The sequence below is a fragment of the Pygoscelis adeliae genome, unplaced genomic scaffold, assembly GCF_000699105.1.
Source record: "Pygoscelis adeliae isolate BGI_AS28 unplaced genomic scaffold, ASM69910v1 Scaffold57, whole genome shotgun sequence".
Lineage (NCBI taxonomy): Eukaryota > Metazoa > Chordata > Aves > Sphenisciformes > Spheniscidae > Pygoscelis > Pygoscelis adeliae.
Genome location: NW_008825615.1, coordinates 17,828,135 through 17,848,206, shown reverse-complemented (window position 1 = coordinate 17,848,206; position 20,072 = coordinate 17,828,135). Strand labels below are relative to the sequence as shown.

General features: G+C 33.6%; 1 protein-coding gene across 1 annotated transcript in view; it reads right to left on the bottom strand.

Moving 5' to 3' along the window:
* Positions 1 to 20,072, bottom strand: part of CSMD1 (CUB and Sushi multiple domains 1) — a 1,045,142-nt gene that overhangs the window by 7,694 nt on the left and 1,017,376 nt on the right. Inside the window, exons 59-68 of the mRNA XM_009333261.1 lie at positions 19,426 to 19,605; positions 17,911 to 18,084; positions 16,804 to 16,977; positions 14,290 to 14,363; positions 11,067 to 11,178; positions 9,781 to 9,960; positions 8,065 to 8,109; positions 4,842 to 5,003; positions 3,678 to 3,790; positions 2,847 to 2,934 (exon numbers count right to left, since the gene is read on the bottom strand). Coding sequence (XP_009331536.1) covers positions 2,847 to 2,934; positions 3,678 to 3,790; positions 4,842 to 5,003; positions 8,065 to 8,109; positions 9,781 to 9,960; positions 11,067 to 11,178; positions 14,290 to 14,363; positions 16,804 to 16,977; positions 17,911 to 18,084; positions 19,426 to 19,605 — 1,302 coding nt within the window. The remainder of the gene's footprint in view (positions 1 to 2,846; positions 2,935 to 3,677; positions 3,791 to 4,841; positions 5,004 to 8,064; positions 8,110 to 9,780; positions 9,961 to 11,066; positions 11,179 to 14,289; positions 14,364 to 16,803; positions 16,978 to 17,910; positions 18,085 to 19,425; positions 19,606 to 20,072) is intronic.

Here is a 20,072-nt window from a genome sequence, read left to right as displayed (position 1 = left end):
AGATGTAGAGTTTCTTTATGAATGATGAAAGTTGTGCAAAGTGATCTGGAGAGGAAGGATGACAACTTTATAGAGTGAAATTTAAAATTCATGTCTCATGATGTTCAATGCTTTTAAGAGTTGATCAATTTCAAGAAATCTACATGTACTTCACAACCATTGATCTAATATATCACAGATGCAAATTAATTATTCATATTTCATCTTTCTTGTCAAAATTTATCTCAATCTAGACAAGCTAAAAAAGTACTTTGAAGAAAAAAAAGGAAAGAGAAGTGGGTCATTATATTTCCCCAGAGGAAATAAATGTAGGAAAAGAATTATTTGGTGAAGTAAGTTTCTCTTCTTACAAAGCCAACTTTTCACACAATTTTAAAGGATAGTCCAGACTGGAATGAACAAGGCCAAGATTTTAGAATAAACATCCTCTAGAACTGTAGTGGTGAGGCACAGGCACTCAGCGATTACAGAAACTGAACCTAGCCATAGACTTGCAGCCTTTAGAGGCCAAGTTATTAAAACATAACAAAACAAACAAAAAGCTCCCAGCAATGACTGATTACTTGGCAAAACAGGTTAAATAATTTGGTGTCACAACTTGGGCCCCTTAAGCAGGCTCAGATACAGTTCCAATTCTTTTGGCAGACTGATAACAGAGATCTCTTTGCCCTTTGGGTTATTCTCTAAGGCTACAAGCAAACATAATTGCTTCCGAAAGAGGATAAACAGTAGTTAGAAACAGAAGTTCTTTCTGTTTTCATGTCATTAAGTTCCAAGACTAGGCATATCCGCTGAGCTTGGTCTTTCTCTAGCATTGTGTGATAGGGAATTCTTCATGAAATGATTGGTCTTTCACACTTAACCAAGTATTTCTCAGTAAAGGCTGTTCTTTGAAGTATGCTTGCAGGTGAAGAATTTAATTTTTCATTATATATGCACCAGTGCATGCATAGTTTATACATACTTCTGGCTTAGTTTAAAGGCAGCCAATAATTTAACTTCCTGAAGAAATGGAAATATGTTAAGTCTTCAGCTGGAGGACATATAAGATCATTGCCTCAGCAGAATATTCATGAACAGAATAGATTTTAAAAACAAAGCAAGTTATCCTTGAATATGAGAGGATATGGACAAATATTATGACCTGTGTTGGCTGGAAATTTGCTGTTTCCTTTTAGCTGTAGGTTCTTCAATAGAGGACAAGCAACCTATAGAAAATCAGTGCCTATTTAGCAATCACAAAGAAATCTTCTAAAAGAGACAATATCTGCATTTGTAGCAAGCTCTCTGCTGAGATGTCAAAGCTGCAGATGAGAGGCCCTCAGCATAGGAATGCATGTGTAACTTGGACACTTTGGCTCCTTACTAGCCTTTGGAATATGCAGACTGAGCTCTCATATTGCAACTCTAAACGGTGATACGGACAATGTTTTCCACTACTGTAGAATACATCCACTGGAGAATGCTGTAACTGTTGAATTGTCATTCTGTTTGTTCTTCATTTACCCCCATGAGTTATTAATTTCACTGCTAAAACACATGGATCCAAACTTTTATTAAGTAGCTGGCAAACCATGGGTATCTTTTTTTGGCCTAGCTTAAGAAAAAAAAGCCACAAAACCACCACCACCCCCCAAACAAAACTGACAAACCATACTCTCACTCTTTTGAGATGTCAAAGGCTGCTAAAGAAGACAGATGTTTGAACAAATCTTGACGCTCTACTTCTACAGTGTGCTTGTTCAAATCAGAAAGAAAAAGCAGCTTAGATATTACAGTGATAAGGATTACATGAAAATACAGGCAGAAAATAATCTGTCCCACATAAGAGTTTACTGTGAAGACTGAAATTATATTCGGCTTCAGTAATTGGCAGTTCTTAGGCTGAGACTCTAAAGAGTAAGGTTTCTGCCCCTTGTGACTAAACATATACAACAATTTGAGAGCTGGCCAAGATGAGTAAATCCATAGGATAACTGCTATTATAGCAGTTAACAGAGCAAAGAAATACAAGAGAGATTTGGCAGAATTTTAAAGGACATTGGGTACAGCACCAATGAAGTTAATGGAACAAAAGCGATTTATAAAATGTAGATACAGTCTGGTGTAGATATATTGGCTAGGCTGTCTCCTCCTCCTAGCCCAGTACTTTGCTGTATATATACCATGCTTTGACTACTCTGCAGTAGTTCCAGGATCAAGAAATGCAAATGTCTACACTTGGTATTTGCCAAAACTATTTTATGAATAAATATTTCATGAGTAGATGTTTTATTAGTTTTTATGACAAAATTATTTTATGAGTAAAATAACTAGTTTTTTGCCATCTGCTGGAGCACTTGAGTTCATAGCTGTAATATATACCTCAGTCACTCATTTAATATTTTTGACAGTGAAGTAGAATTCTATCTAAATACATACACATGAAAACATTCACCAGCAACAAGCACTCTCCAAAAGACACTATTAAAATCAGTGTTGATTCTGTCCTTTTAATTTCCTGTATGATTCTGACTGCAATTTATACCTCTGAGCAGAGAATGTCTTTGCATTGTGTGACATTCACAGAAAAGCAAGCAGTTGCAATGGCATTCTCTTTAAGAGCATCCTGTAGTCATCTTATTAGGTTGCTATACTAGAAAACATGAGATAGTAACATACTAAGCAGAGTTAAATTGGGATTTGAACTGTATATTTCAAATATGCATATTTCACTATATTTTTAATAATAGCAATGGCATGAAATAAACATGCCTACTTCACCTAGATAGCTGAGTCATTTGTTGAATTCACTCTTGCAAGACCCAAAAAGATTGTACATATTAAAGCTCTATGAATGCATTTACCTTGTCTTTGAAGCATAAATTTTCCAAAGTCTTTTCCATGTATATCACCTTGATAGGTAAAAACACCTCTTTCAAGCCCTGATGATACCTAGAATATGTTGAAACAGAAAAAAGATTTCTGAAACAAAAAAATAACAATGTTCAGCAATTTGTTTTTCTGACTTAGAGCAGATATATGGAGCCCAGATTTTCACTTTTACCCCTTAAAATATTAGTGAATTCTCTATGTTTATACAATATTTATCATTTTAAGTTTGCAACAGTATTAAACAAAGTTTCAAAATAACAGCCACAATTACTTTAAAATTTCTGATGTATATTGCTGGGTTTTAAAATTCTTCAACTGGCATACACATAATTGAATTAATATATGGATATAGAAGTCTACTGAATTGACAGATTTTAAATTATTTTTCATAGAAAGCATCAAGAAGCACAAAGGAGAACTGCAAAGAGTGAAATAACTCTCTTTTTCTTCAAGATTAAATGTAATTTTATTACAGTGAACTCTTCACCAAACAAAAAAAAGGACAATATTTCTAAAGGTAAAATTCCCACTCTTATCTAAGAAAACAAGGCAAAAACATGGCAAAATACACTGATTCATTCCACCTTCCCCTTAGTAAACTAAAAGTTCTAACAGGAGTGTGGTAGATAGAAGTTTGTATACATATTTTTGAAAAGAAAAATAATGTGATCTCTACACTGACATCTAGAGTGCTGTATTCCATATTTGTAATATAAAAAGTTGGATAGAGTTATATAGGAAATCACAAATTGCTTCAAACTTTAAACTCAGCAAACTTTATCCATAGCGGTCTGGTTACTCACATAACCATCGAGTGCCCAGTTGTCGTTTTCAAACTTGCTTACAAAAATGTCACTAGGTCCTTTAATCTGAAAAACTTTCAAGAGCAAATGGGCTTCTTCTTTCTTGTAAACACCTATTAACATAAAGGAGGTAACACATACCTTTTAAACAATTTTTCAGCCAGTTTGTTCAAATGGCCTTTCAAAGCTAAGTATATCACTTTAGAACTAAAATATTTTGTAGAAAACATTCTGTAATAACAAAATTTTATAACCTGGAAAAAACAAGATTTAAAGTGCTGTAATAACAGGGTCTTCTTTTACTGATCTTTTGCCCACATTGTATTTGATAACAGGATACAAAGATGGTTTTGTACTGTTTAATTTTATACGTAAATGGGCAAGAATATTTGTTTTTTCATACAATATTTCAATAATTCTAAATACAGATAGAATTCCTTGCCTGGAATTTCCTTGAACTGGAAAAAATTGGATTTTACTCACATCACAACAGTATATTGCTATAGTAAATATCGATAGTGCAGTGAAAGAAAATTTGCTGTTTGGCAGCCAACTACTGAAAATCTCTCTGAACTCTTGACCTTAAAAGGTACTGAGAGCTGATAATACTCTTTTCAAATATAACTGTGATCAGAGGCTAAATCAGAACTTCATAGTCAGATTTGCAGAAAGAAATGCACGGTGTTGATTAAAAGTTATGCATAACTGCATATGCGTAATTTACTGAGTTATTTAATTATCTGTGCCTATTTTATGTTATGCCATTATCAAGACCATACTGTTTTAAAGCAGATATTAATCACTATTGAATAATGGAGCTTTTCAGTGGTACAATTCTTAAAATGCCTATCTACACTTCATCTGCCACTTCAATGTTACCTGTGAGTTCAACACATCAATAATATCCAACAGTCCAAGATTAAAAAAACCTACCTCAAAATTTATTTGAAAGGCGAAGAAGAGATGGGTGACTGCATATAAATTGACTGAAATCTGTGCAGACCATTACATTAGGACCTTTACTTTCACAAAATAATCAGAAAAAGATTTTTAGTGAAAACATAAAGTTTTTATTTCATTTTGTGTCTGGTAGAAAATACAGAAAACTGAACAGATGAAAAAAATTAAAAGAACAGCTTTTTTAGCACTAAATTCTGAACCTACCTGATAGTTTGAGTTGTATGTTGGATGCCTCAATGAACGTGGCATTCACTTTGCTACTTGTAGTATTGAACCAATCAACAGTCAGAGTAGCAGGCTGTCTTTTCCCTAAATATTCATAAAACCCTTTCCACAGTGAATTTATAAAGAACACATCTGAGGGAACTAAATAGAAGTGGGAAAAAAAGAAACAAAGAAAGAAGTAAACTACAATGAAGTTGCAATCTTTCTAGCCATACTTATGCTCTTCATTTTTTCTATTATACCATCAATCTACTGTTCTGAAGAGGTATTATGGTAAAAATTTTACAATAGTAAAGACAACATATCTAATGTCCTTTCCACACAATTGCCTATCATATACTACACCTGTCCATTACAATATATGTTCTTAAATAACGTCATACTTCATAGTTTGTGTGCATTTGAAGATCTGATGACTGATTAGCTATTGACTGTCTCTTAATCATACACTTCCTAGTACACATATCATAAAGAGGAAGGATAATAACTTCTTTAGTGCCTTTTGCTTTCAAACTGTGCAAAAGCCACAAGCAAATGTTCAAGCTCAATGTGGCATGATTTGAAAACATCATTAGTATGTTGTCTGTGCTACCACTGGATTCCAAGTTAGTGAAGACCCACCACATGGCTTTGAGTACAACAGCTTCAGAGAATCTTAAATGCTTCCTTTCCAAAACAAAACTCAGTGTACGAGTGGGGCTTTACAGAAGGGAACTTCAAATTAATACTAAAGATCTGAAACATTAAATTTCAATTGGTATCTCAGTCCTTATTATTCATAAATTTCCTGCAAATATATGAATCCTGTAAAGGGTCTTTCAGACTCTTTTTCTTACGTATTTCTCATTGCTTTGCTACAATAGTGACAAACAGTAAATTTGAAACCTGACATTTTAAAAATGTTAAAATTATTTTTATTTGTCTTTGGTTTTAATTAAAAATATGTGTCTGAAGTTATTCTCATGAAGGTGAACTTCTAGTATTACTGGTATGAACCTGACAGGTACTATGTAAGACTTTTATGAAGGAGCAGACACCATACTTCTTTCATCACATTCAACATCTTCACTATCTAGTTTCCCTGACCACTCTAACTCTCAATAATAGCTGTTAATCTTTGTGAAATAGTACCATTGACTCAGTATTTACAGAATTTACACTTGCTGAAGATGGATAGAATCAGTAGGGGAAGAAAATAGTAAAATATATTTCTGCTTCCCCAGTCATGTTTTTGTAAAAAGTTAAAATGCAAGTGCTGCAGTCCTATGGATGCTGCTGAGGAATCAGAGTGGTGGTGACCCAATTCTGCCGGGCCCTTGGCAATGTCCCTGCCTTTCCTACCCACTGTGGGCAAATGCAGAATGAGAAAAATGAACTGGGTTTTATTACACTAATACTGCACCAACTGCAGATTCTCCTCAGAACATGACAAATGGGGAAATCCATGGCTACTCATTATAACAGCTTCCTAACTATTTTCGCAAAGACTGTACAAAGCAGTGAGAACCATGGGAACCGGACACAGTATTATAGTTCTTAAACTTCATGTGAGTATTGTAAGAATTCTTTAATTGCAACTTATACTCTATTACAATTTACAGTACTGTAAAAGTTATAGTTACTATTGCTTATAAAAACATTAGCTCTGGGGAAAAAATAGCAATTTAATAAACAATAATAAATATAATTTGGATTCAGATATCCAAAAGTGGGAAATCAGAACATGAATCTGTTCTGTTACAAAAACTCTAGTTTAGAAATATTAACTTCATCCCATTTAAAATACAGATAGCAGCAAATGGAATTCTACCAAAAGCCAAGATAGCAAGGTAAAGAAAATGCTCCAAAATATGTAGTGTTCTATACTAAAAAGAATTCACAATTTTAAAAGATATAATAATAGTGCAGACTTGGTTTTTAAAAACAGCTTAAAACATTTCCTTGTTAATTACTGTAATTTGTTACACAGTTTCAGTTCTCTGCTTATCATTATTGGCATTTTCAATCATAACATTTCATTTTTTTAAAAAATGTCTTTCAAATAGTACTTACTTATCAAAAGTAGTTATAAGGGACATGATATCGTGTAAATTGATACTGATGCTCAGCATAGTGAATATATTTGGAGACTTGGTCTATATTTTAATTTGGCATTGAAACGTCAAAACCTGTGTGGTAGCAGATTAATGTGTACCTTAGGTGTTCGGTGAGGTGAATCCTCCAATAAATAAGACTGTCTATTAATTATAATGAATGCACATTATATCCTGCTTTATTGTGAGTCTGTAGATACAATGCATTTGAGAAGAACTATTTATGGTTTCACCTGACACTCTCACTAATAAACTCACCAGGAAGGTTAATTATTAGCAGAAATACCTTTTTATCCCATCTACTCTACAGATTCCTTCTGTGAACTGCCATGAGTGTGAACCATTAATCTTATTTTCCCTGCAGCTTGCAAAAATTCAGAATATAGACTTGCAAGCTCATTTATTTGGTGAAAACTCTGCTCTTTGTTAAATAAGTCAGTAAAAAAAAAATTATGCCTTTCAATTTCTGAAAATGATTGAACCTAAAAAGATCTACATAAGGATTTCTCATATGTATTTGTCTATTTTGTCACTGGCAGGAAGAAAAGGTTAACTGAACACGTTCATGAGGAGGCATAGAAAAGCAGCGGTAATGTTTGCCTGCTGGTGGTGGTCCACACAGTTTAGGAAACCCTATCTTAGAGTACCTTGAGAGTTTCCATGAAATGAAGGCAATCAAAATTTCCAAAACTGGTTTTTGGGTTTTTATGGTTTCTTACAACACTTGCAATGCAAAGGACAGAACTTTGAGCCCAATCCCTGCAATTATAGTCTACATTCATTATAAGGCTCTCCATTATAGCAATCTCTCTGATATAAAACTACTTCAGATCTGAGTTTTGTGTATATATGCTGTATTTTTTTGGCTTGACAGGTTTTTTTGTGCAATTCACAAAATTGGTATTGTAGAAATTAAAAAAAATATTGTTTGGGAAATAATTTGATAGAATAGGTTTTACATGGCACCTCTTATTATGAAAGACCTCAATATTTATATTCCTTTGAAATGAGTAATAAATACTTAAGTTAAATATTGGAAATAGTTTTATTATCCATAACAATCTAGGGTGTAAATCAGTTTAGATCTAAAACTCTTTTTGTATACAAACCTGGAGTTTTAGTTATTGTTTCATTAACTTCTCTCACTCCTTTACCTACAAGTAAAAAGACAAATTATCATTTTCATGAACATATTTGTTTGTTTTTTAAATAGAATGTTAGAACAATTCCTGATGGATGCAATCATCTCTTATCCCATAGAGCCATATTTAAAACAGAAATAACTGATCTTGAATCCTTTACATGTTCAAACCTATACACTTACACAAAACTATCAGAAAATAATTTAGGTAAACAATATTTTTACTGTGGAAAGTTGTCTGGCTAGCCAAGTATTTCATACATTTAGGCCTAAAATTTTTATATCAGTCCCAGTGCTATAAAAGAGAGCCTTATAGAGGGGACAAATACTATATCTAATTATGAATAATAATATATTAAATATAGTAAAAATTGTGTTAATAAAGATTGATGCGTTTATGACACAAACCAGCAAAAGCCAGGTAGCTGGATTAAGATGACAGGATCAGATATCATGGGAAAGGATCACAACTGGTGTAATTTGCTGTATTTCTGGTACACTCAGCAGAGTTATGTCCATTGACCCAAGATCAAGTTCTGGCCTCATATCATTAGCCACTTCAAAAAGGCTAATGTCCCATAGGAAGATTTGGTCTTATGTGTTATTTTTTTCTTTAGGAGCAGAAATTCACTGATCAAGTGCTAAGAAAGCACAAGAAGTGTGGGGCACTCAAGAAGAATTATACCTAAAGACTGTAAGCCAATAAAAAAAGAAATTGATTTTTGCTTATAGAAACCTTTTCTGTATTTTCTTTACTTTTTTTTTAAAGAAAATTAACAAAAAACATACAAGATTTTTTTATCTCAAATTATTAATTAAATAGCACCCATGAAAATTCACCCTTTAGGAAACTAGAATAAGAAGATAAATTTTTATGCGTAGATCATATGTCTTGACAATTTTGAAACAAAGACGTCTACACATACACTAATGAAAAATCAAATATTGCTCAAACATCAAATCTTTTTAGCATTCATTGACATTAGAATTAAAAATCATGTTGCAAACATCTTTCCCATGGCATCTGACTATTTTTCCTTTATTCATATTCTAAATATAATTTTGTTTTATTTTCCTGAATTGGGAACTTAGTCATGTTTATTCACATGTGAAGAGCAAATTTAGCCCTCATAAGTATATACTTAGAGTTACTCTACCAAAATTATATGCAATTTACATGGATATAAATAAAAGTGTAATCTGGTGCAAAGATATTTTTTTTATTTTATTGTTCAATTTTATTTTAGAAGATTTTCTTAGACAAAAAACATACCTGAATAAATCTAAAAGCCAAGTTATGAAATAACTTTTTTTGTTCCTAATAGAAAATCATACATTAAACACTGAATACATTGAAATACTTTTAAAACTGTGACATAAAGATATATACAGTTAAAAGTAATACGATATTATTTAGGTTTTGTTTGCTGTTGTTAGGGGTAAACTTATGTATGTATGCCTGTGCATTTACACACACATATCCCCATGTTTTCCTCCATGAGTTCTAGATGCTATGCTCACTTAGATTTTTTTACTGTTTCCTTCATAAAGTACAAGCTGTTGTGCCATATGCATTTTTAAATAGTAAGTAGAAAAAATTAATCCTACTATATAAAATAAAAATATCAGGAAAAATGAAATCTAACCAAGTAGGGCCAAACATATCACTTGAGTAATGACTTACTTTTACAAATAGGTGATTTTCCTGTCCATTTCATATCTGGTTTACATGTCCGATGCTCTGATCCACCAGCAAGGAAAAATCCTGGCTGACAAGTATACACCAAAGTATACCCTAAAGTAGGAAGATCTATTGCTTTCACATCTACATGTGCCGGTGTCTCTGGCTGCCTGCAAGCATGAGCTGCAAAGGGTTTTTTAGAGTTAGAAAAAGTGGTGGTAAACAGTTTCTATAGGATTAGAGTATGTAATTTGAAATAAATGCATGCCAACTTATTCCCTTTCATTATGTAAACTGTACACCTTTTAGAAATGTCAAGTAGTTATTACTTATAAAAGTAACACTCTGAATGTATAGTTTTTTTATTGTGGGAAGATGGAAATGATACTATCACATATATTTCAAAAATACACCAAAATTAAATCATGATAGCAAACAAAAAAGTGTTAAAATGAAGGGAAGCACATGCCATTGTATAAGGTGCAATGATTGGTCCTGTGAATTATTGTACTGTCACAGCTTCAAGCATCGCTTCCACTCAATATTTTAAAGAGCCTCGAAAATTACAGGGTGGTTATTGTGCTAAATAAATTCATTATACATTTCAATTGAAATAAAGGTTCCATAGGAAGGCTTTGTCATAGTACATTGATTATAACAGATACGGTTGCTCAGTATGCTTCTTTCTCTGTGCTCCATGGTGTTCATTTGTGACAACCCAAAGATAATTTGAAATAGGACAAGAATCTAAGGTCATTCTAATGAATTACTTTTAGCTTAGATCAGTGTATTTTAATACAATATTTATTTGATGTCCTCCAACCCATACAGAGCTATGAATACACTAACCATTTGCATACCCATGCATAGCCCAGAAGAGCTGAATTTTGCTGAGTTCTAGTTTGTAATTCACAAAATACTAGCCAACAAAATAGCCTCATTGCATATTTCAGGCTACTTTCTGTTCCCTATTAATCCAACACACACAAAAAACCTAGATTAATTTAAAGCAGCTAATGCAGTGGGTTAATGAGGACAGACTTTTTTGAGTAAAACTGAAAATTATTGTGAACCTCATGAAAAAAAATCTGAAAAATCTTACTTCAGATTACTATCCCAAATACATCTTTGGTCTTAGAATAGGAAGCAAAAACCTTAAAAAATACTGTTTTAAATAAAGTTTACTTTTTTGTAGCATATAATTTACTACGAATTTTCACATGCATCACTTTGTAACTCTTTTAAAATTGCACAATATTCTAACTCATTAGATAAGAAACCAGACTTACGAATGCATTCAGACTGTATGCCACTCCAGGTTAAGTTAGCAAGACAAGAACGCGTGGTAGATCCCTGAATATGATAACCTTTTCTGCATCTGAAAAAGACTGTGCTCCCAACCTAAGGATCAAAACAGACTATTAAATAAAAGAGGTATCCATCATGTGTAGTCAGATATAAAGACAGTGATAAGGTACTAGAGATATTTTTTTTAAAATAAAAATGTCCTCTTTTTACAGCTTCTAGAGTTAAACTTTTTTTTAATGAGATTACAAGTTTGAGCAATTGATCTTTCGTAAACTTATTTGAAAGAAATAAGTGGAAAAATATTGACAAGGCTGTGCACATGGAAAAGAATGACACTCATACATTTCCGCTTATCAGTTTGTCCATGTGACAGAAGCAAACTAAATGACTGAGATGTCTCTCTTTCCTGTACATCACTGCATATATTTCAATAGAACTTGACCATAAAGTCTGTTTCAAGGGTTTCTCATTGTGTGACTTGAGTAAAAATGTTTTTTAAGAGGAAAGCGGAAAAAAGAAAACTATGAAGAACTGTTCCATCTACAAATAAATTCACTAGAGAAAACTCCAGGCCACAATTCCTTCCACAGCATTTGTTACTGTAAACTACCTAAGTTTTACTTGAGATGTTCAATTAGCAGAGTGATGTTATGGAAAGCCTTCCTACGGTCAACTGTGATATGACCTTTCTCAGAAGAAAAGGTAAAGTAACTGAGAAAACTCTCTTTAGACCTCCATTGAGAATAGAAAAGCATGAAAACTGGATACAGAATTGCAAGTAATGAAGAATTTTCATAACATACGAGAGAGAGATTGTGTGGAAAGTTCTAGTAAAATGGACTTATTGATAGTATTGACAAAAGTAACCAGAATAAACTCCAGGCCAAGATATTAAGGATGTGGGGCTGACCAGTAAAGCATTTCTTTCATTTTGAATAAAACATCTTGGCTATAAATATGATTGGATGAAATGGAAAAAAAACCCCACAAAATCAATATTAATATTAATTGAAATTATATGACCTATTAATAAAGTAACATATCACATGGACAAATGCAAGTAAGTTGCAAATGAGCAGTGATCAATGCATATTAATAAAATACCTTGCAGGTATATAAATGCAGATAGCTCTACACTGCAAATTTCATAGAAGGACTTCAATGGACATTAAAAATGGGCAGTTATCTTCAAAAGTGGCTACCTGTTAACTATATACTCACTTATATAGAAACAGATTATCATGATAGATGTTCAGCAAATGCAACACCAGTTCTTCCTGAAGTGGCTTGGGAAATTCACTGGTATATTTAAAGGTCAAATTACTGATATGGCTTTGTAGACTTATCTATTTATAACTATTTTTAAACATATTAATCTCTCTATCTTGCCAAGGACACAGCATGTCTGTAGTAGAGACCAGAACAGAGTGTAGCTGGTCTTGACTCGTAAGTCATCTTTCTTCTTGTGAAATTGAGGATTCTGGTATCAGTAAGTAATGATGAGCTGCAAATATTTCCTCACTGATCCAAAAGATCAAGCAAAAAAATAGTGTCTAGGTTCAAGGTAGTTTCAGACTTATATTTCTTTCTCTTTTTACAGGTAAAAGTAAAAATAAAAGCAGTGCACTCTTTGTATAATACTTGGATGAAAAACATTGGAGGCATTTGTAACAGTCACAACACAGTGAAGCACAAAAGGCACAAAATAAATGGGGCAAGACAGAAGTGACGCTGATACACCCTTCAAAGGTCTGCTGCCTGTCATCACACTTTTCTGTAATGAGGAAAGACTGTTAAAAGCTGGTTTATAGAAGCTTGGCTAAGTCATACAAACAGGAAACCCCCTCTAATCACATATGCCAAAAAAAAAAAAATCTACTTCACTAGTAATTGGAGATTACATCTTGGAGTCTACATTGGAGTCTACATCTTGTTGTACCAGATAGTGATCTGAGAGTGAAAGCATATACCTGAGAAAGACTAAATACAGAACAGATGAAGACCTACTATTGCCTTTAGAGGTGAATGAGAAGAGAAAATTAGACTTCATGTTGAACAGATATTGGAACAGTGAATTGGCCAGTACAATTCTGGTATTAAAGACAACTCGCGAGGCAGATAAAAGAGGGAGAGGAAAAAAAAAAACAACAAACCCCTGATCAAACTAGGTGCAAAGATTAGAGTTGTTTTTGAAGTGATGATGGGGACAGGTACAGGGTCAAGATGAGACAACAGACAGAAAGGCAACTGCACCTATTACTAGAAGAAGAACCACCTTAGGGGTAAGGCCACAAGATGTGGGTAGGAGAGAAGTGCTTTGGCATCTGTGAGCCAGGCAGGAGCAGAAGGTGAATAAAAGAGCTGACAGCCACAGCAATGACAGACAGCACAATTGCAGGAGAGGGAGGGTACCAATAACCAGAGGAACTTACAGAAAGGATTTTTTTAAAAACTGTTCTACTAACTCGATCGTAATACCATGTGGCATACTGCCCTAGGTTCAGAAATAAGCAGGAAACCCAAACGGAACATATTTTAGATTGCAGTCACAAATATTTATACCTGAAGAATCTATCCACATGAGGTTAATCAATCTATATGATGATTGTGGATTGGTCATTGTTTCATCTACTTTTATTTCCTCAGTCACTTTTCTGACTGTCACTTGGTAAACTAATAACCTCTGGGGAATTTGGAAATTATAGAAAGGACATTCATCACAGAGAACCTGGATCCAACACATAGAATAATTTTACCTTCTCTGACTGAATAAAATGTAACATGAATTGCTAATTTAGTAAAGCCACTTACTGACTTTTTGTCAAGGACTACATGGCCTCCGGATCAGACAGGTCTTTGGTTGTTAGGTATTTACTGACTATTCATCAATGTATGAAAGAATTATGATCATAAAGCAAAGTAATTATATCATGTCATATCATATTAGGTAATCAATTTACAAATAGTCCTCCCTACTGAAGTCTCCTAAAGGATTGAACGCATGATATATTGCAAGGTTAGAAGTTCTTTCTTTAAGCTGTATGTTAAAAAAAAGCTTGGACTGAAGCATGAGTTTTTATTAAAAAGGAGTGGAAATTTCCTAAGGTTTACATCAGACATTTAAGCCTACAGATAATTTAATATATTTGTAATTATTAAATGCATCTTAATTTTAGAAAGCTAATAAATAAAAGAAAGAATTACCTCATAACCTCTGGAACTGTTTTGTATTCCAAAATGTGGAGTACCAGGGTCTGTACATGTATTGTGAGCTGGATCTAATGTAAAATGTGAAACACGACAGCTATTATTATGATATGGAAAGAGTAGTCTAAAACTGTTTGCAAAAATTAAGTCATTTCATCAGTGTCTAGTGACAACAATAATTGAATTTTTAATGGAAAGTGTGTATTTCTACATATTACATTTGTATTTCCAATTAAATTTCCAAGATGGATCACAGTACTTTTTTTCACTACATTGCCATTATTTAAGGGTATTTTTTGCAGGTGTCTTTGGCAGTGTAGACTTTAGAGTTAGAATTGCATTAATTTTTGCTAAGCTTATCCTTTTAAACCTTTTTGAGTACATAATGTGTTCCACTATTCACAGTGCAGATGGAACATATAGGGAAATTTTTTTCTTCTCTTCTTTCCCAACTAACAGCTTAATGATTGAGTTAGATTTCTAAAAAACCCTAACCCCCAAAAAAACCCAAACCCAAAACCAACCTCCTTTCTTATAGCAAGTAAAATACTTAACTTTTTGATAAATTTTTTTCTATGTCACCAAGAAAACAAAAGTTTCAAATGGACTACTACCTCAGTGGTTGCTGGAGAATGAAAAGACAGTCCCCCACAAAAAAATGTGCGCCAATAGAGTATAACTAATTATATGATGATCAGTTTTGTAAGTGTAATTTAAAGCAACCTGAAACTGTTTTTGGTTTAGCAATGTCCATTTCACATTCTGACAGTGTATTTGCTTTGGGGTTGCCCAGTCACACCCACCAGGTAGACAGCACAGGACTCAATCCAATGGATCTTTCTGTACTATGTGATTCCCTTTTGGCAACCAAGTCTGCTTTTGTGCTGACACTGCATTATGAAGAATGCAGCTTAGGAATATATTTCATCTGTAACAATTTTTAGTTTTGGGTAAATGGAAAATTGAACTTATCACGTACAATAATGTGATATATCATTTCACTCTTGGTCAACTTCCATTTTCAATGTTGACCATCAGTAGAGCATAACAATTCAACTGGACTGATATTTACCAAAGGCTTCAAAAGTTAGGTGGATGTTGACCTAATGTGCAAGAATAAAACCCAAACACACTCCTGACCCTGAGCTGTTTGAACAGCTCAAGAACTTTTTACAAATTATCATCAGCTGGAATGCCATTCCTAACAATAGACACATGAAGCTGAATTGACTTTTTAAGATATGTCTCATCTGAAGAAACAGTGGGGAAAAAAGGAAGAATTCTCAAAATATTTTAAGGAAGTTATCAATATTCAGAAATAGAAAAGCTTGCCATCATTTGCTATCATATGGTACTTCTAGGCATAACTCTAGGTATTGTTCACAGATCTGAATTTTCAAATTGCTTAGCAATGGTCTAATATTTTCCTTTTACGATAAAAACTATGGTGTAAAAGAAAAGCTTGTATCTTTGATGCAGTATTTGCCATGTACTATGCCATATAAAATATAAACAGAAATGTCATTATGACATTTTCAAATTTGATTCTTCACAATAGACCTGAGATTTAGTTTCTGTAAACCTTCTTGCCTCTGTTACAAAACATAGATGTAAGATAGATTGCCCAGCTCATAAAAACTATGGACAGGAGTTTTGAATTCATATTCAAGAATTGTATTGAGTGTTAAGTTCTTAATTTACAAATAACAGGCTGCTTTCAATAATCATGCTTGCCACCTTTTCCCAGAATGCCCACCCCAGCTCTTACACGTAGCCAATATCTCAGCCACAGCAAAATACATAAATAGGCTACAGTCTGTATCTGAATGTGTTTCTTTAGAAATATAAAATACGATTTTTCTATTATAACACCAAAATAATTTTCTTTAACAGGTCACCCCAAGTTGGATCAAATTCTGATGTCAGTGGGAGTTACAGGTGTCCAGCATTTCTCTCAGTTAGTCTGATTATGTAACATGCTAAAAGTCTATCAGTTGCACATCAGTCAATGAGAAACTGATAGTACTTGGCAGTGAATCAGAATTTCAAAAGATCAGACCCAGCACGCTTCATCCTTTTGAGCTGTACAAGCCACTTACACATAGTCCAAAAAGCTTTTTGATTTAGGATTGATTCTGACAAATACCTTTAACTCTACAGTGACAGAATCTGGTCTTTATTCTGTCAAAGGTCTTTAATCTGCCAAAGATACACAATCTTCTATGTATCTAAAAGATTCTAAAAATAGATGGAACAAATTTATGCGCTTGCACTTATTGACATTCTGCATTTCCATCAGACAAGCAATCATGTAAATTTACAAATGACTTCATATGTGATTGTGTTTATCCTAAAATTTTTATACTCAAAATATAACCTTATTTATCTAGTTCTTTTTATATTACACAGACATTTTCTATATTTGGAAAGCTAATTGCTAGATTTATGATAGTGTAATTGTTTATCAAGAATATTCTCAGTAGCAATAGCATAAGTAGTGGTAGTTATTACCAATGCATGTTGGCTGAATTCCACTCCAAGTACCATCTGCTTGACAGAATCTTCTTGAAGAGCCTATCAGAATAAAAGGGGGTCTACACTGAAAGCTAACTTCAGATCTGTAGGTGAAACTTTTTCCATTGAGGCGTCCTTCTGCTGGAGTACCAGGATCACCACAAAACACAGCTAATACATAAAAAAGAAAGAAAGAAAAAAAGTTATTAAACACCACACATGCTTCAACTGAAGTATTCTACATTGTTTTATGTGCAAGTCAGGCATACTGAATATGAGTGCAAATGTTATGTTCATTTATCTGTGTCAGATTGTAGCTCAGATAAATTCTTGACAGCAATTTAAAATTAATTGTCACTGTTATAATTATTATAAGCATAAAACTTAACCTGGAAAAATAGACCTTTTAATTGAGATACTTAAATGCTGATTAGATTTGGATGACAAAGTAATCTCAAAGTAGACAATGCTATATTGTAATGCTTCAAAATGTATCCAGTTTTCACATCAGTCACCCTCAGATGAGTAGGCTGGAAATTTTTGCCCTAATTAAGTAAAAGGAAAAATGTTTGTCAGAGTCCTGACAAGATTTCAAACACTGAAAGATATGAGCTGACAGATTTAGAAGAAGCTGAAAAACAAATACAAACAAGATATGAGGTTATGTACTCGCTTTCAGGAAAGAAAAGAATTTAGAAAGGAGAGCAAAGCTATGAGGTTAAGGGTTAGGATCCTTGTTTTCATCTGTTAATGGAAATGGAAACAGGGAAGAAAAAAGGAAATGTGTAAATCATGCTCACCACGAGTCAAATTCAGAACACTCAAAAAGATTATCAGTGAGGCAAATGGTGATGGATCCAATTAGGTAATAAGAGATAGAGGTGACTTTTGAGGAAAGGAAGAAGACCATGACCTTAAGTTGGCACAATCATTCAATTTCATAATGAGGTATGCTTTTTGGAAAAAGGAGGGAGAATCCTGCAGTAATCCATATATTACCTGATCTAGCTGAGTCCTTTTTAAACTATGAGAAACTGACTGTAGCCCGAGAAAACTGATTGTAGCTTTGGTGAAACCCAACAAAACTGTACCCTGAAAACTTACGCAAACATTGTGGGATGTCTCCCCGCCAAATTCCTCGACCCTCACAGGAGAGAATAGCTGTGTTAGATAGCTGATAGCCTTCTGCACAGCTGTAACTCACACTGGCACCCCAGCGATAATCAGATCCTTCCACTTTCCCATAGAGTACTGGTGGAGGGGGGCCACAGGTAATAGCTGGGTAACAAAAAAAAAAAAAAAAAAAAAAAAAAAAATTAAGACTTTATAGGTTTAGAAGAATGCAACATCATATCTAGTCATACTTTTGAAATGAAAAAAAAAATATTTCATGCTGTTCAGCTTCAGGAAAGCACTCCTGTGTTGACAAAGCAGCCTGTAATATACAGAAACCCAATTTAAATACAAAAATACCACCTTTAGGTTTAGGAAGTCCCTGAGCTGTGGACTGGTTGCTGGAAGCCAGAAAAGTATATAGCTTACCTAGTTCTGAAACTCTTCTCTACATATTCATTACTGATCATTGTTGGCAACAGGCTACTAAGCCAGGTAAAAGTATGTTTTCAATAAATATGATTTATTTCAATAAATATGTTTCTATTGATTGATTCTATGATTTTAAATATTTGCATTTTATTTTAAAGTAATTTTACAGCACTATTTATAGCCCTTAATATGACTTTGTTCATTCACCTGCTCATTTTTCCAAGGCTTTCAGCATATAATGGACATTGACTTTATTAGTAATTAGTGGCTAACACTCCTTAAAAATATTCTGATGCTTTCCAGCTTCTGAAAGAATGCCCAAAGTGATGAAATTTGGAATGACCAAGTTTACATTTACACATCAGATCTTTCAACTAAGAGCACAACTGTAAAATCAGTCAGCCAGTGATTTTTACAACAGAAAATACAGTCAGTCAAATACATATGCCAAAATTTAATTAGTAGACTAGACTTAGACATCACTTTAAAGCAGTGCTAGATGAGTTGGCAGTCTAAGCCTTTTATAAGCAGAAGATGCCCTCGGCTGTTAAAATTACTCCCTGAGCTGCTGTAGTAGTGCTAACAGTTTTCACCAGGCTGCCTTATTTGCCTTTCAGCCTCATCCCCCCTATGACCTTTATGTTAGCACTTGTGATTAGCTGTTTGTGAAGCATCTTTTTGGCTATTTATGACTACACTACTGCAACAAGGGAACTTTTTACAGAAAGTTTGGTTTGCAGTATCCCTTTACAGAATTTTGGCCATCTAATCCAAGATAAAAGAGCCCAAAAAGGAAAATGAGTACTTCATTTGTAGTATTTTCAAATGAGCACGCTGATAATATTCATTGTAGAGTGATTTGGTTCCACTGTAGTCATTAATGTCACTATTCTGACTGATATTATACTACAGCATATGTACAAAATAAATACAAATTTTATACAAATGCTTACCTAAATATTTTACGTGCCAGAGAAGGTTTTGACAATTTTTTATAAATAAAGACACTAATCAGTGAATTTCGCATATAATATCAAAACAGTATTTGTAAACTATTTAAATCCAAAAGCACACCTTTACAAATTGGTTTACTCTGGTTCCAAGTGCTGTCTTTTATACAACGCATAGTAGATGAACCGGCAGGCTCCATCAAGTATCCTGGATTGCACTGATAGCTGACAGTCTTATTAAAAGTAAAATCATTTCCAAACTGAATGCCATTTGCTAATGCACCTGGGTCTCCACAGCTGATCACTAGTGAGGAAAAGAAAAAAAGGGATTTTTTTTTCCAATAAACATGTAATGAAACATTGAACTATGTATAGGTAATGTCCTTTTTTTTTTTTTAGTGTATAAAACAAGAAAAATTTTGATCAATATATTCCACACAAAATAAAAATGTAATCTTGAATTTTTACCTAAAAAGTCATATTTTTGAGTCATTGCAATAGTGTGGGCCAAATATTTTGTTGCTTAAATACATTAGCTTAAGCTGGTACACTCTACTGTTACTGCAGACTGTTATGTTAGTGGTAGTTTTGACAGGACTTTTCCTTCCTTCATACTGGGATCTTTGTCACGTTATGCCTGATCTTAATTATGTAATGCAATTCCAGCAGAGTTATGAATTTTTTTTTTTTTTTTTTATATCAGTGTACAAATGTTCTGTGGGTCTGGCCTTGGCATTGAGGCCACTGGCCCTGCTGGCTTTGCAGCACCCC